We start from the raw sequence: 12,930 nt of genomic DNA, 5'->3' as shown, positions 1-12,930 counted from the left end.
CAATTATCTTTTGGCATAAAAAGTTAAGAAACAAACCTTGTGTTTGGCAATTTGTCCTTTAATCTTGATGGGATCATTGCCTACAGAATGGTCCGTACTCAACATTTGATCTGCCTCATTCAACCAACCCATTAAATCCTTCAACATCTCGTTAAACTGAAATATTGAACAAAAAATAAAATAATAAATCCTTTTCATTCATATACTTTGAAATGAAATTTGTATAAAAATATACAATTTTTGAAATTGCTTTATCAAAGTAATTATATGATTCATTATGATCTATTCATTACAAAAGTATACATTAAAGTCTTGTTGTTCATGCAATTTTACCTTGTTAGTTTAAACATATATATTCCTCACCTTAGTGCTTTAACAGATTAAGTCCTTCTAAATCTAATACAAGTTAAACAGTTATTGCACTAAGGTGACAATATAATCCATTCTCATATATCACTTTCTATAATGGAAAATATTATTTTCCCCAAATCATTGCAATAACATTAAAGAACTCGTGATGCTTTACCTGTTCAGCTTCTTTGTAGCCTCTCTCTAAATGTCGTGTCCTCTCTGCGCTGCGTGACACAATCTTCTCCCAGCGCTGCTGTACACTCGACAGCAAGTTCTTAATGAGAACAACGTCTTGTTTCTGGCTGAAGTATTTCAGGTGGGTACCAGTCTTGTCAAGTTTTATCATAGACTCACGATTGACAGCTATATCCTTTTGTAATGTCTGAAATAAAAAACAACAACGTGTGAAATGTGTTTGCTTTGCTTGCTTCACAAAAGTTCAATTAAAATGTCTGAAAATGTCATTGAAAGCAAATGACATGAAAGTTACTGTTATCAAACGAATCATTATAATAAACATGTTGTGAAGCCTTGGAACTGTCTGTGGAAATAAGGCTCTCCCACCTGAGCGAATCAAGAGGTTGCAAATATTAGTAAGCCTATGGTTACTAATAAAGCATATTGTTAACAAAGATATCTGGGTCATATCTCCTTGTATGTCATCTATACTCCGAATATCTGTCATATGATATGGTTCGGATCGGAATATCTGTCCCAAGGGAACCCTTCCATTGGGCAGTAACGAGGCTTGCAAGATGAAATTTCCAGCATGGGTAAAACCTGCTGAAACACCAGGCTAATATGCAAGAATGGTAAGTCTAAAAAAGCAGACATAGAAGTTATACCTTTGCCCAACAATCTCTCTAATATAAGTCAATTTGTAATTTCAAATACATGCACTAGTCATACCTTCTGATCTTTAATCTGGTCCGAGACATGGGCAATAACTCTGCTCACTGGTTTCATATTGTTCAGCGTCTTCTCAGTGTCGGTCAACCATGCGATGAAAGTATTCAGATCACCATGGAAATTATTGGCCTGGCTTACGGCTTGCTCTAATTTTCCCTGGAAAAAAGCAGACGACAATGAAATAATAATGGGCAAACAAAATAAATTAGTTTCTAGCTCATCAAAGTTTTAAAAACTGAAGATCTAAAAACACATTGTTTTTGTACTGTCATGGTTGTTTTTTTTTTAAAGAAATTTTACAAACAGTGCCTCTGCACGAAAATAATATACTTTATACAAATTTATGTTCTCTATGAAAATATTCAACTGCTATTTTGCACTATCATCTGCAACTAAAAATTTTCTAACGTTCTGTTTTTGTTCCACAGTTAGTTACATTATTATTCACATCATGTGTATACATTAATGTATATTACCTTTCTGTCAGCAGATCTTGTCTTGACATGTTCCCACGTCTGCTGCAGTAACTGCATGTTCTGTTTGATATTTGAGGATGCTGGATCCTGGCTCTTACGTATCAGGTGGGAACCATCAGACTGGAGCCTAGCAATCACTGGTTCCATGTCCTGTAGCTCATTATGCACTTCCTGTAAAGGTCACAATGAGAAAAATGAAAATATGCAACTTTAAAATAACTGCTCTTTACTCCAAATAAATAAAAAATTGTGCTTTATATATATTTTAAACTTCTACAAAAGCTGAAACATGCAGCTGACAAATCTAATATGAAAGTTCAAAGCATAAATTTCTGGATTACGTAACAAAGCTAATATTTTACATAAGCATCTTACTAGATATATCACAAAAACGAAATAACTATAGTTACAAACTTGTTTTTTTTTTAAAAAGTAATAAAAAGAAAAATAGGACAAATTAGGGTAAAGCTGTCTAGATATATAATATAATTAGCCACAAGAAAAAAATATATCAGGTTAAGCTTAAATAGCAATATAACATTGCTATGAGTAAACCTTTCACAAAATGAAATATTTAAGAAATTTGTTGATAAACATGTATATATAATTTAAGGAAAGGGTTTAAAAATGAGAGAAGTAAAAAGAATGGTAGGGTAAAGCAGGTTTCTATCAGAATTCTTTTCTTCCCCTCTGTTTTTGTTATGGAAAATGTTGCATACCATTCATGACTTTCAAAAAATTTGTTCAATAAGTTTTGTTTGACGAATAAAACAATCTGGCCCAGCAATTCACTGAACTAATCAACTTCTCCAAAGTTTAAATATGCCTTTGTTTCTTTGACACTATATCAAGTTTTATATCTAAAATAATGTAAATTCAATAACGATTTAAAAAGGAGAGAATGATAATAATAATAAAGGATCAACATGCTTAACTAAAAATGCCACTTAAGTTCTTAGCTTTAAATGCAGAAATTTGATTTGCCAATGACCAATTTCTAACTTAATATCAACCAATCAGAGGATTCGATATTTCTTTCACGGCAACCTTTGACCTTGTTTTAGTTAGTAAACAAAGAAATTCACCTCCATTTTGGTTAACTCACTGACAAGTAATAATAGTCACAGAACCACATTATTACAAAAAATGTACATGTATATATATATTAATCACTTCTAAAATCCACTTCAAAAGGTTAGTGAAGATAATGTACTATGATGGTTTCAAATAAGACAAGAAATCTTATCTTTGACACATAAAAATGGGTCATAGAATCTTATCTCGCTTTTTGATTATTTAGATTGTTAAAAAAATTTGGCTTAATACTAAACAACTGTTGAATGGCTATTTTTTCAGTAACAATTTTGCTTAATTTTGCTTGTAAAAATTATTTTTAACCAATGTTTAAAGATAAGGCTGAAATGACCAGGAGAGTCAAATAAGCATACATCTAAAGGAATAATTAACTATACAGATTGTGTGAGATCAGTGAATGATGTTTAAACAAGTTGCACAGTTCCAATGATTTAACATTCAAAATATACTTTATTTATAAAAAACTTTATTCCATACATTGGTATGACTGATTTAAATTTTGTACCTGTTAGAACATTTTTATTAAAGGTTAAACTAAATTTGTATAATAGACTTGTCCAGCTTGGAATATGGATACTATCAGGGATACTGCTACCATTGGTCAGAGAACTGTATAGAGTCTGGTCAGACAATTGTATAAAGTTACACAGGCTGACCTGACTTTATGCTGATGGCATGAGTAAGTCATTATTCCAACCGATATTAACCCTTAACCTGCTATATATCTTAAATGGACTTGTCCATCTCTCAATCTGGGCACTACCATTCATCACTGTTAGGGAAAATCACATGGGGAGAATCTGAGCAGGCTAAGGGTTCAAAGTGATAATTTTCTATAAGTTCTAAAAATAACACATGTTTTATCAAACAAAATCCTACAGCACATAAGATACAACATATAAAGCAGGTATCTACAACAAAGGATGAAAATTAACATATATAATCTACAGCAACAATTACATGAAAAATAATTAATAGGTTTTAAACTACTCAATTTCAGGAGAAATGTTGTGAATGCAGAAAACAAAATTGCTCTATTCAGAAAATGTCAACCCTCTTCCCCAAATCCTGTTGAACTTGAAATGGACTTGCTCAGTTTCAAATTTGGAATAGTCCACTTTTAACTGAAGAGATTTAAACAATTTCTTTTGCTATAGGTCATTCCAATTTTGATGATGAACATTTATTGCTAGATGGGTTATGACTTGTATGACATCTGATTTATATTGAAATCACACATGCAGGTCATAGGTCATATAAGTGTATTTATGTTAAAAAATAATACACAATGATGATTGAGTAAATGTAAGAACATAATTATAGACTAGTTTACATGACACATCTGAAATGAATTTTTCCACATCATTAAAAAGTTGACATTTACTGAGGTAAAGAGATGAGGGGGTTATTTCAAGGGATCAACACAGTGTGAGTGCACTCGTGCATGCTTGTCCTGAAAAGTGGGCGGAGCTTACCAGCCAATTCACCCATGATGCACTATAGGAAATTGGGCGACCTACTCGCTGATATTCTTCGCAGATTTTTGTGATATCCTGCTCGGACACGTCGTGAACATGCTGAAAATTGGGGAACATTTGCGGGAAAGAAATTAATACTATGAGACTATTATTGATTACCATGGTAACAAAACTACATTCCCGAAACCATAAAAACATAAATAGGTGCTACTATGGTTAAATAAATAATTATGCATACCCCATTTTTATCACTCTGGATTGTATAGGTAAAGAATATAACATCAAAATACCATGCATAGATCACTATGGTTACAACTATAAATATATATACATGTACGAAAGATGCTACAACAAATATTATTAAGATGAGGTTCAGAAACATCAGAAGTTTTGAGTCAGAGGCAAAAACCACCTCTTTTTTTTTTTCCTAAAAGTAAAAATTTAATTATGTCAAATTTTTTTTATAGATATATATCTATGCTATTTCTAAGAAAGTAAAAAAAAATACTAAAAATCATGCTACAAACATCTATCTTTTATTGTAAAACTGTTTTAACTTGTTTGACTCAACAGAGTCCAAATAAATCATAAGTAGTATTTCACTTTCTTTTCAAATGGATTATCCAAAAAGATTGTAAATCTTGTTTCTATTAAGCGAAATTCAGGAAGTTCAAATCCACAACGTGGAAATTTCTGATATATGTACATGTATGAATATTTCCGTAAAACATTTTTTATTCTAATGTTTTGAGAAAAAAAATGCAAATATGTGCATAAAAAAAGAGCATGCGGAGTTAACGCTCATCTTACAGGCCAAAACCAATTTTGACAAAATTAAGTTATAAAAGGGCAAAACTCCAAAAATGTAGCTTTCAGAATTAAGCTCCTTGTTCAACAACTGCAACTTGTCATTATAAGATAGTTTAAACAGCTTTCATGTTGATAACTTGTAAAATGTTTGAAAACTTGGCTACATGTCTTGCTCAAAAATGAAAACGATGATGCAGTGATCATAATAACTCGACTTTACTTCGGAACAGACAAGCAGAAAATGCTAAATTATGTAAGCTAGCAGATGACAACATTAATAACAGATGTATACATTAATGTAGTAATAGCTCTTGGTAATTATATATCATTTTACAAAATTCTCCTTCTGGAGGCTAGTTAATAAATGGAAGTATGCCAAATCATTTGAAAGTGAAATCCTTATAAAGCTATGTCAATGACATATTTCAGTTTAAATAGACGATCTATACTTTAATGAAAATTTCAAATTGAAAAGAATAGTTTAACTACCTTTTATAAGTAATTAAAATTTTATCATTTCAATTTTACTCAAGTTTAAGTTAAATCAGATATATTAGATATACAATGCACACAAAACATTCAATTCCAGATATAACTTAAATAAATCTTAAGCATTTGAATTAATAAGAATCTATGTTACTATAAATAGAGTGAAATATACCTTTACAATAACTATACATATAGAGAAATATATAGATATAAATACTATCATATGCAAATTATTTCTAACCCAAGCTCCTCCCACTTACCATGAATCTCTCTAATTGGTCCCTTGCAGTTTCTGGAAGACCTCCCACTGGGCGGGATGTAATAAGCATGCCCTCAATCTGTCCCAAGCGCACCAGAACTTTCTCCATTTCTTCAGAAAAGCCCTTTGCCTAAAGAAACAACAACAACAAACAAATCAAACGTTAAGCTGTAGATGCTGAATTTGTACCGCAAGTAATTTACATAAAATCAATCAATATTCAAAGATATCTATCACCCAAAATAGGAAATTCTCATAAAATCAAACAGCAATATAAATTAAAAGCACAAAGAAGACATTTTCATAAAACTGAATGGTTCAAACCAAAAAAAAAATTCATAAAAGTGAATAGGACTAACAAAAACTATCTTAAAATCTAAGCAATTAAATGCCCAGTACTGTTATAGGTGAAATTGTTACATCAACATTTGTACAGTTTATACAGATTTTCATTATTATATAAACTTACCTCTTTCAGGGCCTCTTCCAGTTCTTGTTGACGGCTATGACTCTTCTCTTGTACCGTGTTCCAGAGTCGATTAAGGTCATCTAGTTTACGTCTACCAGTAGATGACCTATCTGCACCTAGAGACTTAAGGCACGCCTCTTTTATAGACTTCACACTTGGTTCGTGAGCACTGATATCATTTTGTAGCACCTGGGGTAGAAAATATGGAAATACAGAGAGTTGAAACTGATAAGTGTATTTATTTCAATAACTTCACATTGAAAATATCAGCTTTAATAAAAATTAAAAGTACCAGAACCTTCTATCTTCAATACTTTACAAAAGGTATTATAATTGCATGTAAACGAGCATCCCCAAAATCTGACTTGAAATTTTTCACTTTTTTAAAACTCTCATTGGTTTAGAATTGCTTCCAAACTCTAGTTAGGAAAACTTATTTCTAGAATGTAAATATTTTCACAGTTTTTGGAAACATGACCATATGACTTAATTTCCATCCCCTATTCAGCTTGCTTCAGTTTGCCAAAATACTTTATATAAACAGTTATATACCTTATGTTTGGCCAGCTCTATTTCCACCAGCTTCCTGTCTCCATACACAGGTTTATTTTCATCAAGGGTCTGGTCAGTTTTGTCCATCCAGGCCAATAACTCAGTTGTAGCATGGTCAATTTGACCAGCATTCAACATGGCCAGCTGTAAGTCCCGTTGTCTGAAAAAAATAAAAAAATTCTTGATTATACATATTATCAAAGTTAATTGAAATTATTCATTCTAAAGAAAATTGATTTTTCTCGATTCATAAAACTAATCAAATGATTTAATGAATGAAGCACCTTCATTTCCAGACTAATGAAAACATACATGCCCAACTTAATATGTATCAGATAAAGGTACAAAAATACACAATTTGCTATAAATTCAATTTGTCCTTCCTTTGAAACAAGTTTATTACTTAAATACATCATTATTTCCTTTTCCTAAAAACAGGTGAAATACTTGATACATGTATGTATTAATAAATACCTGTCACTGATTCCGGACAAAAGACCATCCCATCTCTTGTTTACAGCTGAGACTGGTTCTTTAACAAACACAGACTGGTCGGGGCTCGCGTCCTTTGTAAGGTCCTTGGCCTTCTGGTTTAGGGACTCAATATCAGCATGCTTCGGGTCAACCTCCAGCTTGAATGCCTGAAATTGATAAAAATATATTAAAGATATGAATGATTGCTTATTTAATCACAATAAAATTATGATATAATGTTTTTCACATACATGTATTCAATATTTTTAATGAAATTTATGTGGACCGTAAATACCTTAAAAATGCTTGTTGGACTAAAACAATGAATACATCTGACAGGGTGCAGACTAAATGACTTTCTGAACATTGTATATTAGAATATATTGTGCACAAGACTTTTGACACTTACCTTAACCTCATTCCATTGGTCTTTTATGGTGTTGAAATCTCCAGCCACAGGGGTCAATTCCTTCAATCTGTCCTCACGTTTCTGTAGCCATACAAGACTTTTCTGAAAAACAAAACAAAAACAACATAAAAACTATTGCATTTTACACAATGAAACTTTCTTTTTCATTTCTGCTTTTCTTGAACTCATTAAATATACTTTAGAACAGTTTCTTTCTTCAGAAATATTTTCAAGAAATGTAAACAGATGCTAAATGAATGCTTTTATCTAAATGTTGTAATGGTTTATAACCTCCAAATAGAACTATGTCATTGGTCAATTTAAAACCAACAAAGTCCACAATCTTAATTTTAAAATTTTGCCATTGGTAAACTGTTTTGATACAATACTGATATATTACAAATCTCTTTTTACCATAAGTTCATCTTGGAAGTGCATGGATTTCTCTAGGGCTTCTTCCAAAGTCCTTGACCTTTTATCAAACTCTCCAGTAATAGAGAGTAGGTTATTGTCCAGCTCATCAATGTGTTTTTGTACTTCTGGTCGATCTGGTTCCCCACATAATTTAAGGAGCTGTTCCCCGGTCTCATGTACTTCATCAAGATCAAACTGACTGGCTTCAATGTCATCACGGAGTGCCTGAAAAGTAATAATGATTTTTATTATTATAATAGAATAGAATAATAGAATTACCAGTAAAGGTTTGCCTTAAAGGATATCAATGCATTTACATTCAATTCATTGACTAAATTCTGTATTTTAATGATTTGAGGATACAGGGAAAAACTAAACATTACTATTATCACTTCATGGTTAGTGTGTTGTGTGCATGTTTTTATTCTAATATAACATGAAGAAATTCCTCTAATATCGCAATTTAAACGTTAATTACCTCCAGAGTATCTTGTTGTTCACGGATGATTGACGGCTCTAATGCAGGAGGCTCCTGATTGGCTAATGTGTCTGACAGGTCTTTGAGGGTACGCTGTAGTGAGTTAAGATCATCCCAGAATTTATCGGCAACTTCAATCGTATCTTCAAGCTCAATGTTACGAGTGTTTGCCCCGTCATTGATTTTCTCATACAAGTTAACAAGGTCAAGTAGTTTAGATTTTACATCTGTGTGGAACAAAATATTTATTAGTAAGATATGTATCAATATAGGTACCCAACACGTTTCATCAAATGATTTCCTTAACATAGTCACAAAACTTTCATTTCATTTGAACTAACAAATTGTTTTTTAACTTTATTTTGCAGGCCATTTTGAATATGAACCTTTTTCTCTATGTAAAAAGATTTAATAAACAAAATATCACAAGATAGAAAGACATTACATACTTTTCCCTAGATAACAAGGTGAAACATACCTTTGACAGCATCATCTTGGGAGTTAGATGCTTGTTTGATCAGTTCTTCTGCTGCGTTTTGTACTGATTCAAGGGCAGATAATCTCATCTGCATGTCTTCAATCAAAGTCTGTATACAAAAAAAAATAAAAGAGAGAGGTGACAAACATAATCTTATGTTTATGTCTAGAAACCATCATAAATATTAAGTTATTTCACATCATGAAAAATGGTCATAAGTCATTTGTTGTTTACAACTATTGAATACTTCCATTTATTTAACAAATGTGATATTTTTTATCAGTGATAAGAGTTTTAAACCACACATTAACGGCCACATGGTGATGTTTAAGCTTTACATGCAGCCAAAGACCTTTAGACTGACTTTTCCAAGCATCATTTTAAGTGCGAGTTGAAACCTTAGAAAAATCACCCAACATTCTGTTAGCTAGTCAGACGAAGTGTCCTGACATGAAAAAGCCACCAAGGTCTCAAGCAGGTGGAGTGCCAGCGACCTTAACCACTTGCACATCGAGACCCCAAAAAATGTTTCAAAGATACAATCACTCTGCTTCTAGTACACTTCAAACATCATAATTTGTTAGTCTCTAAGAACGTTTAACTTACACTATTATCAGCCATTTGTTCACGTATTTTATCTGGATGAGCTGATATAGCCTGGGCATTGGTGACCATTTCTTCTGTAGTGGTCAAAGTCTCTAACATGTTCTCTAATTTATCTGTGAACTGTAATTATATAATAATATTACATATAGTTATTAGTACACTTGTAGCACTAGGGCTTATAATGTTCATCTTCAACAGTAAGAGAAATCTTCAAAACAATTTTACAAAGTAGACAATTTGCGCCAAACCACAACTCTACCTTTTTTCCCTTGGCTTGACTCTTTAAGCAGTTTTTAACAAGATATCCTATCTTTTCTTTTCATTAGATATGTAATTTGAAAGACGTTTACACAAAAACGAATATTTTTACAAAATTTTATTCTTAACACAAAATTAATTATCACTGTCTTACAAATAAGTAGTAATAACAGACATAATAAACTAATTTACCTCGGCAGATTGTTGAAGAGCCTCGTCTATGGACATAGAACGATCACGGACAGCACGTCGGATCTCCTCAACTCTCTTGTTATCATCATCCATTGTATTCTGCACCAGCTCAATGTCATCCGGTTTCAAGGACAGTTTAGTCAAGGCAAGGCCGGTTTTGTTCAACTTGTCAACAAGTGGTTTATTATCCTGTAGATCTTGTTTTAACACCTAGATACAAATTTCAGAAGGTATATATATCTGATTATATCTACTAGATATAAAGGATAAGTTCAGTTTAACAATTCTTAAAGACAATAGTTTATAGAACAACAAATATGTGAAAGAAAATAATACGAATTCAAAAAAAACAAAAATAAACATCATTTATGATTTTTATGTTATTTCATCTCTTAGTAATTGATAATTATACTCTCCTATTCGGTTATCTTTAATTTCTGACAACATTCAATTATTATGTTCCTGTTACTTTGTACATACACTTAATTCTACATTCAGATCACTGACCTTGACCCTATCTTGTTGTTTCTTAACAGTTTCCTGGTTTATGGACATGACCTCTAACTCGGCAATGGCAGGTTCAACTTCTTGGAACCATTTCAGAAGGTCCTGGTGAGTCTCTACAAACGTCCTTGACAACGGCATGGCCTGCTCCAGCTGTACTAACCGATCACTGCCAAGCTTCGCCACCGTGTCACTCTTCTGTTTTAGAGCCTCCATCTTATTATTGAATGTTCCATCGTCATCCATTGAACCCTCGCGAATCAAACGTTTACCGGCTGCTATCGTGTCTCGGGCTTTTACCTTTTGTGCGTTGATGTCATCATTCATTGCCTGAAAGTTAAATCACAATAACTCAAATGACAAGGAACTACATGCATATATCCCTGACCTTAACAAGTAAGCCAGCTGAATTTATGGCAATTTGACATAGGATGGTAATAAATTGTCAAAATACCCAAACATTTTTTTTTACAGTCAGTTTTTGAGTGCTTAGCTTAAATCGATATTCACCACCCAACAGTTGTTAATTTCATGTATGATATTCTATAAATGTATTTTCTCAAAATTCTTAAATTGTGCTTCAGTTAATTTGATTAACTAAGTGATCCCTCCTATTTTCTTGATTTTTTTTATTATAACAGGTATTTGCTTTCTTAAGAAACATTATCACATACATGTACATGATTTTCTTCATATGAGTAATAACAATTGATTATACCTTCTGATTGGCTAATTGTTTCTGTAATTTTGCTGGCTCACAGCTGATTGGTTCACATGCTGTAAGGGCCTTTTCTTCATCCTCAAACCACTCTTGTAGATCTTCTATTGTACACATAACCTTAAAATACATCAATAATTGCTGAAACATTCATAAAAAGATAATTTTTCACCGGATGATACCACAGTGAAGCTCATATTCAGCTTTAATACCATAATAAGTCTACCCTGTGTCCTCTAATTTGATACATGTATAATTCTTAATTGTATACTCAACAAATTTATTTCTGTATTGAATATGTACAGGACAATGTAAAAAAACCTAATTTCATTTTTTCTTGTTAAGTTTTATGTTGAAGGGAGTCCTCTGTTCATTTAAAACCCAGATAAGCAACTAAATAGGACTATCCCACTTCCATATGTTAATCTACCTTGACAGATTCCTCACATGATTACCAAGCCACACTTATAAATAAAAGTAAGAAAACTTTATGTCTAGGTGTTAGTGGCCTCCTCCTAGTCCCAAATAAGCTAATAGTATTGATAGCTTGAAAATATTAAAAATGTTTTTACCTCAGCATTTTTCAGTTTTGAGGCTCTATATTTATCTGCCTTGTTCTGAATGGCCTCGTTCACGGCTTCAAATCTCTTCAGATTTTTAGCAAGGGTATCCTCCACCTTGAACCCGGCATCACCTGGTGCGAGCTCTGCTAACTGGTTCCCATCATTGTTCATGATCTCCAAAATTGGTTCAATGGCCTTGACCTCTTCCAGAAGTTGCTAGAATATGAATATATCAATTAATGAGTAACATTTTTCATTCAACATATTCACTTCACATACAAAATCCCAAGTGATTACTTTGAAAACTTATATTCACTAAACAATGAATGATTTAGATGAGATGGTGGTGAAATGCGTACCGGTGAGTAATGTTAAAGCCGATTTTTCCACCTGAATTTTTTTCTGCAGAAATTGTGGTAGATAGCTCATTTACTTAACTGTACTTCCTAAATTTGAGGTCTGTAAACCATAAACTTATAATACAGAGATATTCACACAGGTCCTCTTCCAAGACAGTCTGTGTACTTACCATAACTTGTTCTTCAGGCTCATTTGTATCTTTAAGCCTTGATTTTGGTTCCATTTTTACCAACCAATCAATGAATTTGGAATGGGCATCATTGAAATTCTTAGCCAATGGGAGAGCTTCTTCCATCTGCTCTAGTGTGTCAGATAACTTGTCGCTGAGCTCAGCAAATCTTGACTGAACATCATCAATTTTTCTTTGAACATTTTTCACATCATCACCTAAAATAAAATAAAAAATTTTAAATAGAAATAAAAAAAAATTTCCTATGATAACAAATCTGGTTCAATAAATTTAAACTACGATAAATAGTTTTCACATTTTAAAGAAAACAAATTATACACTTTCACGAATCTATATATAAAATGATCATGTTCATCAATCATAACAAAGATAAAATGTTTCTAAATATTTCAATGTTG

General features: G+C 32.3%; 1 protein-coding gene across 1 annotated transcript in view; it reads right to left on the bottom strand.

Annotated features, from left to right (window-relative positions):
* Positions 1-12,930, bottom strand: part of LOC132731938 (microtubule-actin cross-linking factor 1, isoforms 1/2/3/4/5-like) — a 134,014-nt gene that overhangs the window by 22,559 nt on the left and 98,525 nt on the right. Inside the window, 19 exon segments of the mRNA XM_060718232.1 lie at positions 37-156; positions 527-733; positions 1,261-1,416; positions 1,737-1,907; positions 4,307-4,408; positions 5,869-5,997; positions 6,337-6,525; positions 6,889-7,048; positions 7,363-7,529; positions 7,772-7,873; positions 8,186-8,410; positions 8,664-8,890; positions 9,142-9,250; positions 9,748-9,867; positions 10,198-10,407; positions 10,705-11,031; positions 11,420-11,539; positions 11,992-12,198; positions 12,512-12,729. Coding sequence (XP_060574215.1) covers positions 37-156; positions 527-733; positions 1,261-1,416; positions 1,737-1,907; positions 4,307-4,408; positions 5,869-5,997; positions 6,337-6,525; positions 6,889-7,048; positions 7,363-7,529; positions 7,772-7,873; positions 8,186-8,410; positions 8,664-8,890; positions 9,142-9,250; positions 9,748-9,867; positions 10,198-10,407; positions 10,705-11,031; positions 11,420-11,539; positions 11,992-12,198; positions 12,512-12,729 — 3,266 coding nt within the window.

The sequence above is a fragment of the Ruditapes philippinarum genome, unplaced genomic scaffold (assembly GCF_026571515.1).
Source record: "Ruditapes philippinarum isolate M1 unplaced genomic scaffold, ASM2657151v2 ctg10_1_1_1_1, whole genome shotgun sequence".
NCBI lineage: Eukaryota > Metazoa > Mollusca > Bivalvia > Venerida > Veneridae > Ruditapes > Ruditapes philippinarum.
The sequence above is the reverse complement of the archived record's forward strand: the minus strand, read 5'-3'. Positions and strand labels throughout refer to the sequence as shown.